General features: G+C 49.5%; 2 protein-coding genes across 2 annotated transcripts in view; both read right to left on the bottom strand.

Moving 5' to 3' along the window:
• Positions 1-1540, bottom strand: part of DRG2 (developmentally regulated GTP binding protein 2) — an 11401-nt gene extending 9861 nt beyond the window's left edge. Inside the window, exon 1 of the mRNA XM_026082962.1 lies at positions 1328-1540. Within this exon, the coding sequence (XP_025938747.1) occupies positions 1328-1540 (213 nt within the window). The remainder of the gene's footprint in view (positions 1-1327) is intronic.
• On the bottom strand, positions 677-9508 carry GID4 (GID complex subunit 4 homolog). The gene is made up of 5 exons (XM_026083189.1): positions 7661-9508; positions 6550-6657; positions 5655-5756; positions 4818-4948; positions 677-3566 (listed from the first exon to the last, which is right to left on the bottom strand). Exons 1-5 carry the CDS (start codon positions 7709-7711, stop codon positions 3503-3505), a joined length of 456 nt encoding a protein of 151 aa, XP_025938974.1. The 5' UTR covers positions 7712-9508; the 3' UTR covers positions 677-3502.
• Between the last annotated feature and the right edge of the window lie 73 nt (positions 9509-9581).

Raw genomic sequence — 9581 nt, forward strand, 5'->3', positions numbered from 1 at the left:
ACCACCCCCATGCCAGGGACCCCACTAGCACCCAAAAAAGCAGGATGCAGAAGGAGGTAACCGCGCACATCCTGGGCCTCCGGGGCCCGCCGGCTGCCCCGGGCAGAGCTGCCTCCCCCCGGAGGGACACAAGGGGTTGAACAGGGGGACGCGGCTCCCAGTCCGGAGGCGCCCCACGACCCCGGGGGGGCTTCGCTCCCCAGAGAGGCAGTGGCAGAGGAAGGCACCTGCCCATTTCTCTAGCTATAGTCGGCAAACAACTCAGGAGGCAGCACGGAGAGCAACCAGCAGGCAGCCTTTCCCGGGGACGGGAAACGGACTCGGCCCAAGCTGGGGCGGCCGTGCCGGCGCTCCCCCTCGCACACCCGCTCCCGCGGGGCGGCGGGCCGCCAGCGCTGCCTTGCCACCAGGGCAAGGAGGGAGCGGGGTAACTGGAGCTGCTCGCAAGGAAAGCGCTGGAGCTAGAGCACAGTTTTACAGCAAACCCTCCCCCTGCCATAACACGACTGCGAGCCTGTTTGCTTCCTGCCCTTCTACTCCAGCGAAGCCCTGCGCAGGTCTTAAGACCAACGATATCTTACTGAATTCCTGGACATATTAAGCAGCAAGATGAAGCATACTTCTTCCCTCGAACCAAGAAGGGCTTTGGTTTACAAACACACACAGACACAGACCCTGTAAATACATTTCATTTTTAATTTGGACATTGATAGCTCTGCAAAATACTTCTTCCAGTCCCTTTTCCATATTCCATCCATAAATATACTAATTCTTCAGCCAACATAGTTTAAAAAAAAACAAAAACAAAAAACCTTTTCAGAAGACTCAAATATCCAGTTTCTTACTTCCTCTCCCCAGAATCTCACCTGGTTAGTTATCTTTCACCACAATGCAACATACTTAACAGCTCTTCGTAGCTTATCAAACGATTCAAAGAAAAAGAAAAATCAAAACCAAGGCTTTATAGAAGGAAAGTTCTGAACCCAGACAGCCCCTTCAAACCTTTAGGCTGTTACAACTGGTGGTTTGGCTTCAAGACCTGCTACGAATCCATGACACACTTCTTACAAAGAGGCATCGATCTGGCAGTTTTGGATCTCTGCTGAAATATGCTTCAAACTGGTTGGAATGAGACGGGCAGAGGGAGAGAGAAAGGACTCCTTCCCCACCCCTCTCTCAAAAGATCAAGTCTCAGTGGCTCAGAGAAAAACTTCAGGAGAATTTTTTGGGACAGGTATACATATTAAATAACCCCAGGACCCTTCCTAACCCAGTTTCTACAAGTGACCACAGTAGTATTTCAACTAAACAACGCTAACAATCTGACCGTAACACTGGCATTGTGACAATCCTGGGGAGCAAAGGAGACTGGTGTCACCACCAATATTGCACACAGCTCCAGAGGCATGTAAACAATCCATGGAGTAAGAATATCTGTATTTGCAAAGCGGTCTTTTGGAACTGTCTTGGAGAAGACTAGTCCCTTCACTTCTTTAAAGCAGAAGAGCACCATCAGTTTTAGTCTCAAAAACCAGGACATCTCCCAATACCACTCGCTAAGCACCACCTTCCCTCACCTCCAGAGGGCTCCAGTTTCTCCAAGGGGAGCAGAGTAAAAAGGGAATCTTTGTTTCTAAACTACTCTATTCCCAGCTGTTCTGCCCTCACATCAGCCCTGGAGAAGGCCCCTCTTTCCCTCCACCTCCTCTGGAATCACTCTCCTACTTGCCTTTGAGCTACTCCACAAACCTACCAGCAACGACCACCAAAACGGCACACGCTTCCTTCACCACTAACACGGCAGGCAGCTTCCCAGCCTGCAGAAAGGCCGGGTCTCCTGCCTTCACGCGTAAGCAGGTCTCTCTCCATTTGTTCTGGGGAAAGGATTCATCCGCAATGAACAGCACGCAAAAGGAGGGTGCTTTCAATACTGCATCATCTGGTGAGACCAGCCCGGCCACTTCTCCAACAACACAAGATCCCAATTTGGAATATATGAAACGGGCTCACTGAGACCTGAATACTTTCTTGTTAAGGCTTAAACTAGAAATTCAGCTGCTGCAATATACCAGACAGACACACTGCAAAAAGAAAGAAAGTCAGTTAAAAGAAAAACCAAACAACCTTAGCACTAGGTATTCAGAGGGCTTCGCTTTCCTCTCACAGGCAGCAAACCAATTCTCATAACCTGCCTGGTTGGTGCATGACACAAGCCTGCTTTAAGGGGGTCGTTTTTAACAGCCAAAAAAATGCAAACTAAACTCTCACAAAAGCCCTGCAGGCGTGACTGTCACATTAAATATACAACTGAGGCCAACTTTTAAAATGCCTTTAAAAAAAACTGCACGCGCATACACACACACACACTTTGGCACACAAGCCTTAAGTTATATCACTTGAAACATTTCGAAGTCAGAGGAGAGCTACTTTTTTTTGTTTGTTTTTTCTCTTTTCTGCCTTGTAAAAAGGTATCAAGCAGTGGTGTTGGTGTAGCATGAAGGGTAAGAACAAATGCTGAGCAGTTCTAGAACTGTCTGCAATGCTGTTCAACATTTGTACTCCGATTACTTTCCCAAAGCGCTAGCTGATTACATACACATATATAAAAACTAATGCAGACATTCCCTGTTTTCAATGTGAAAACAGGGAAATGTAATCGAGTAATTGTGCATTTGCCATAGGGTCCTTGGGAAAAGGAACCATAAAAATATTTTTTTTTAATAAAAGTCTTTTTTTTTTTTTTTACCCTTAACTTAAGTAAAGAGCAAATATACACCTATAAGCAGAGTTCAGATCCACTTTACTGAGAGCCTGGAAGTCCATATATCAAATTAATTCCCAATGGTATATCAAGACACCGGAACAGCTCCCAGCTCCAAAGGGCCAGCGTTCCTGAAAGATCTGCAGCTCTGGCTAACCTCGTTAGCCAGTGTGAAGCGGAGATTCATTCAAGCCTCATCTGTCTCAGCCAACACTCCCCCAACAGACTCTACAGCTGAGCAGTTCTCTGCTAAGCAGAGTCTCACCAACACAGGACCACACCTGGCTCTGGGAGCATCAGAGCTGGCAATCTGGGCAACAAACCTCAGTCCTGGCAATTTCAGCCCGTATCAGGCTGTAACAATGAAAATATAAGCACCAAACTTATATCTTCTCATTACTCAGAGGAAAGACCACTGATTCCAGCTACTGAGAAATAGCTTCCAGAGGAGGGCTGGGAAGAATTTCGGTGATAGAGAAACTAGCTGTGCAATAAGAAAGTGCATTTAAAGGTAGCTTAAAACCAGATTAAAGATCAAATCGCCACTCGACAGGAGGGAGAATCAAGCTCCAGCAGCCACGCTCCTTGGGCTGGATGGGTTAACGTTCAGGCTCTCTCTTGCGAGTCCGAGGGGCAGGAGAGAAGCGTGCATTCCCGTGTTCTGACAGGGACACGGTCCTCCTGGCAGGCCATGCCCTCCTGCCCAGTTTGCTTCTGTGCGGTATCAGTTCTGGACAGCTGTCATCGGAATTCATAGATAGGAGCACTGTGCTCAGGAACGTGAGTTAAATTCAATGACTGATACCTGGGAGAGAGGAAAAAGACGAAGCAGAGGATTAGATGCAACAGGCCATTCTCTGTGCGAGGCCTCCCCTAGAACCAACAGCTCCTGTCTGGCAAGTCACAGACATCCAGATGCCTGGCTTTTCTGTTACCCTTTAGGGCCAAAGTCTCAAAGGTGTTTAGGCACCTAACACCCACTTACCAGTGTTGCCAAAACAGTAAGAGGACTCAGTATTGCTTCACATTTTCATTCCCATGCCTTTGAGCTACCTGCAGTCAGACTGTATTTGATGTGGGCTGACTATGGTTTTAGGACATCTTTTGAAGTTTAACAACTTTCACAATCAAAAGGTGTTTGGTACAGCTGAAAATTGTGCTCAGGTCTTTCAAAGCTTAGCTCAAGGGGCTTTGTCTGAGAGCCTCCCAGGTATCTTCCCTCCCTCCAAGAGCTTCCAGTCACCCTACAGATTCGCTTGCTGTGTGACAAATCCCGTTATTATTTACCCAACGCTGAGAGGGAGGAGAGCTCTCCAGAGCTACTTGTCAGGCGGCTGCAAGAAGAAGCCAACCAACCTGTGACTGTTCCCTGTGCCTTTCAGCCACACCCTGAGGACCTTGGACTACAAGTCACTGGCCTAAAAAGATTCCTGCCTAAAGGGAGCAGCAGCAGAGCTGTTACATGCGAGACAGCAGAGCTCCCCCTCGAAGGCCCCTTTGACATCCTCTGAAGGGATGCTGGCCAAGGCATGGAGAAGCTCAAAGCCTGAATCACTGAGCAAAGTGCAAACTGATGGAGTCCAACCCTGCACATGAGACCAGGCTGCCTTACACTTGGCTGTCCCCATGGGAGAGCAGGAACAGGCAGGCTCTGAGAGTATTTGGCTCAGAGACCAGAGCTCAGCATGCTTTTAGTGAACCACAGCTGGCGTCGGCCTCCCAATGCACCTCTCAGACACACCAGACCATTACTTTGACAGGCCACAGCACATCTCCAGACCTTGCATCTCCTCTGCACTACATTGCAAACCTGATCGCCACCAGCCGTGCAAACAGGCAGCATTTTATACCATACAAAGGGGCTGCACTGGCTGCTCTGGCCGAACGCCACACAGGTGTCCTCCCTCCCCACCCAGGCTCAAGCTGCCAGACTGAAACTTTTCCCCAACCCAGGAAAGTGCTGTGTGGACACTCCCAAGGCTGCAGACTAGCAGAAGAGTCATTGCTTGTTTGAGGAGTCACCCTTCAGGCTGCACAAGGAAGGAAGCTTCCTTACCATTCTGAACTCCTATGGTAGTAATAGCCCTCTATAGACGCTGCTGACTTCTGGAAACAGATGTAATAGAAACCAGCAAAGGAAGCACCACTGATGTCTTTGATAGTGTGATCTGGAACTAGGAACTGTTCCTGTACGCAAAACACAGATTGTATGTAAAAATGCTGGTCAAACACTTCCCCCCCACCCAACCCCCTGCAATCAGCCCTCCCAGACTGAATATTAGCACACATTAAAATAAAGGAGTTCCTGACTGAGCATTCCCTGCACTTGTAGCAGCCCAAACCACAGACACCAGCATGTTTTTTCACCATCTGGCACTGTAGGCATCTTACAGGAAAGCAGACAACTCAGAACAGAACCAGTTTGAAAGAACGCACAGGATCGGTTTCAGTTTGACACCTGCCCCTTCCAAAGCAGAGGCCAATTGCAAAATCAGAGCTGCCCTATTTCCTCCCCCTGCAGCTGCACAAGACTCATGTAAAGAGGGAGGAACTGATCCAGCTGAAGAGCAGAGAATCAGACTGGTCAGTGTGCATCAAAGGCACAGGCCCCACACCGGGACTAGAGACATCAATTCTCTCATCCTTTGGAGCACCACCAAGCAAGATTTTCCTGTTGTGTTTTCAGGCATGACTGCAGCCCTTAAGGATGCAATTAGCTGGCTAGACAGGAGTCATATTGGGATTGGTAAGCACAGTAGGTTACAAGGTTTGCAGGGTGAGAGCTTTCAATAAATCAGCAGTAGTAGTTGAAAGAGACAAGCTTGCAGGCACCATGAGCCTCTGTCGGTCACTTGTAAGCAGCTCATCAGGGACGGAGACATGCAGAGTTTACCTTCCATCTCATGAAGACATAGTCACCATTTTTCAGATCCTCATAATCAAAGTCATCAGAGTTAAATGTTTTTGCGTACTGGTAAAAAGCCTGGAACTTTCCCTAAAACAACAGGGAGGAGAAGAAAAAAGGAAAAAAAAAAAGAAAAAAAAGACAAGATGCTTATTCCAGGAGTAGAGCTCACTAGTACTAGTTACTGTTGAGGAGGGAAGAACTGTTACAGAACAGGACTTCTGCTCCCAGGGCTGTTTCCTTGGAGCACTGCTAGCCATGCACTCCAGGACAAGTGCTGGGGAACACAGAGCACTGCCAGACACCCACAACCATAGCCAGCCCTGCTGGAGAAGCCCCTACACTTCCAGAGCAAGATATTTTGATAGAAAAGTAATAAACATCAAAGTCTGGCAAACAACAGCAAAGATCAAGACAATCAGCTGGCTCCTGTGACCCTGATCCAGGACACAGTGGTAGACACGCTTTCCTGAAAAAAAGCACTGCAGTGGCTGGTACCTTGGCTGAGACACAGGCAGCACCTACCCTGCCCCTGTGTCAGGAGGGCACCCCTTCCCTTCTCCACTCCATTTTGTTACAGGGCTTCAAAACAAGCAGGGCTTTCTCCTGGGGGAGAAGACATCCTGCTCCCTTCCAGCCCCAGGCCCATCAACTGGAAAGCAAGACACCCCCTCTCTTCTCAGAGGTCACAGCCAGCAGCCTGCCAAAGATCCCAGCGGGGGAGAGGAGGGAGGAAGAGGCTCTCAAAGGAGAGCTTTCCAGGCCCTTCTCATACCTCTTGCACGAGCAGGCTCTGCATATCACCTCTAAACTAGGTGCTCAGCCAGGAAGGCACCAGACCTACATCTGTTCCCCTTCCCCTCTCCTCCCCCAATTTATTTACCCAGTGTTTACGATCCACATCTTCATCGGCATCCCACTTGCGCGTTAGGAAAGGGTGCTTTTTACTGATTATTTCCCCTTCAAAGAAAGTGGTGAGGGTTGGGTACTCCTAGGAGGCAGGAGAGACAGAAGACTGTTAAGATTTGTCACCTAGAGACAGAAACTCTCACACAGATAAAGGTGCACAGACTCAGCAAAACGCAGCATCTCGCAGCAAGACCTCGAGGCGATCTGAGGCTGGTGCTCCTGTCGCCCCAGTCAGCCCACTGGCTTGTCCTGTCCCACACCTTTTAAAGTCTGACTTGTACATGCGCACCCTCCACCCTCTTACTCCAGTCATCTTTTCACCCCGCTCTATTCTCTCCATGAAATCAGAAGGAGCCACGTTAGAGCCAGACGGCTGGGAAGCTCTCAGCTGGACGATCACAAGTGACCATTTGGAGGTAACACTGCTCCTCAGCTGATAAACAGCAGTTAGCCACGTTTGCTAAAATACAAAGTATGAAGGCTAGATTAAGCCACCACAGAGAGGGAGAGAAGGTGCTCCGAGTAACCTCTTCAGCTTTGCACTTGCAATGATTTAGGGGTTTGCACACAGGAATACCAGGCTCCGTTGAGGGGAGCTAACTTCTCCAAGCACTTAGTGGTAATTGTCCGTGCAGACACATAGTGCACTGCAGCTGAGAGCGCCTGGACTTGGAAAGACACAGCCAGAATGAGAACCCCCGTAAGACAGTGCTCACACTGTCCAACACCACAAGGAGATCTTAGTGGATGGATATGGAAGGAAGTACTTAAAGATCTGACTTGTTTGCTTTATTTTCTTTTAGCAACACACCACCCCAGTAGAGTATCTAAAACTGACTTCAGGGTCAGATTCTGTTCCACTCAGAGCTTAAGGGAAGCCAGATAAACTTCCCGCATTCTCTCAGGACTCCCATCAAGGCCCCTCATACTTGCTTTACCCTCCAAGAACAACAGACCGAAGCTATTAGACTACCTAGTGGTCAAATTTACTGTATACTTGATCCCTCCATCCTCTATTTCTGGCGGTAACTTCTCCCCCTACCAGGAAGGGCATCTTTTCTTATTGTTTTGCAATAAGCACTCACCTCTGTAAGGCCTTTAATCTTCAAGTATCCACAGAGATAGGAGTTTTCCATATCCACATGCTAGAAGAGAGTGCAAAGTCCTACCATAAGCATGTGCATGAAGACACCCAATTGATCCAAAGCAGTTTCTAATCCTGTGGTCCTCCACCGCTCAATTCTGCTTGAACTGGTACAGACTGTCCAGCTTACTCTCCAGTGTTCACACTGACACCTCCTTTCCCAAGGCTGGAAACAACTTGGAAAGATCCTTTTAGAAGTGCCCAGCTCACTTCTGACAGTCTTCACATCCCAGGCCTGACAACACCCCACTCACTTTCAGCTTCTTCAAACTGAGGCAGCATCTTCTGTCCAGAGGTCTCCAAAGGAAGAAAATCCCTCTCTCTACCAAGAAGGAACTTGCCTCCCGGTTTTCTCATAGTGAGAGCGCACCCCTGGCAGAATCACTAACACACCCAGCCCTCACCTATCGCAGCCAAACCAGCAACCAAGAGAGGGAAGAGCAAAAAGCATATATTTACTCAAGATAATTCAGGCTAGAGGAAGAAAGTATCACCCTGAGCTTTCCATTTAACAGGCCTGAGCCATCTCCTCTCTAACACGCTAGTCTGTACACTCAGCCTAGTTCCCAGGCCTGGCGTCCCGTCGCACACCAAAGCCTGTCCAAAACAGATGTCTCGTGTTTTGAGAGAGGCCCTTCTCCCAGTTCTAAAGCTCTCGTGTCACCCTTCTTTGAGTTACCAGGCTGCATCTTGCCTCTTCTGCTGTGCAGAAACTAGGTAGGGGGTTGCTTCTATTCTGAATGCTTTTAAAGCAAGAGGATTTTCCAAGCTTTTCCCCCAACATCCCCAGATCAGTTTTCAAAGCAAGAACTGAGTTATTTAGGGAAGTGCAGACATCAACTATGAGAAAATGGATCTTCCCCACCTGTGATCAAAGAAAAGCAACATTTCTCTGCACTCAGCAGAAGAGCAGACAGCCACCTCTCCTCAGCTGACACGCACAGCACAGCAGCAATTTTAGTGCAAAGCTATAGCCAGTCTTTGGGAGAAGGCAGCGTGCAGCGAAGCTGATCAGCCATGGGATGTCTCCACCAGGGACACTTATGCTGTTGACAAGTGGAGGACCATATGTGAAAACCGACAGTACGGTTCAAATGCTACCCCATCTGCTGACCTTGGGACTCTCACATTACTCCACAACACTGACCCATACATCAATCTTCATCACTGCACTTGTTACAAGCTGCCAGGGTCCCACAGATCCCATGTCACCAAGCTGGGAACAAAGCTGTGACCCGCAAGGCACTTTACAGGAAAGCGTGCCTCAGATGTCTGGCTTGCCTATTTATTAGTGACCCCACACCTCGCCAGCTCTACCCGAAGCAATCACACCAATGGCTAGGACTAAAAATAAAGCACAGGAGGAGACGATGACCCCAGAGAGGAATGGGAAAGCCACAGCAGCCAGCGCCCTGATCCCCCAGCACAGCTAGGCCCAATAGCTGTCCCAGCCGCCTTCCCCCTAGAGACAAACCACTGCGCTTCGCTCCAGTCTCCCTGCTCAGCCTGGGGCATCACAGGGACGGGGGATCCCTGGGATCCCAGGTCCAGCAGGACCCTGTTCTGCCAGCCAGGACCTGGATCCCTGCTGCTTTCCAGCCAGGCCTGAAATACAGGCTGCCCTTCCGGTAGTGACTCCTTGGGACACCACCCACTCTAAGCCGGGCTCCTGCCCTTCCTCCCTGCGGTCCAGAGGGGCAGGGCCAGCCCCAGCCAGAGCTGGAGAAGAACCGGGGAGAGATCCAGGGTCACGGGCCTTGGCAGGGCTGAGGGCACCAGGGCAAGGGAGCGGGGGAACAGACCCGAGAGACATGGGGCCACGGGGGTGGGGGGGTCAGAAAAAACAAGCCTCAGGATAACGG

This window comes from Apteryx rowi, unplaced genomic scaffold (assembly GCF_003343035.1).
Source record: "Apteryx rowi isolate R43461 unplaced genomic scaffold, aptRow1 scaffold_6, whole genome shotgun sequence".
Taxonomy (NCBI): Eukaryota; Metazoa; Chordata; class Aves; order Apterygiformes; family Apterygidae; genus Apteryx; species Apteryx rowi.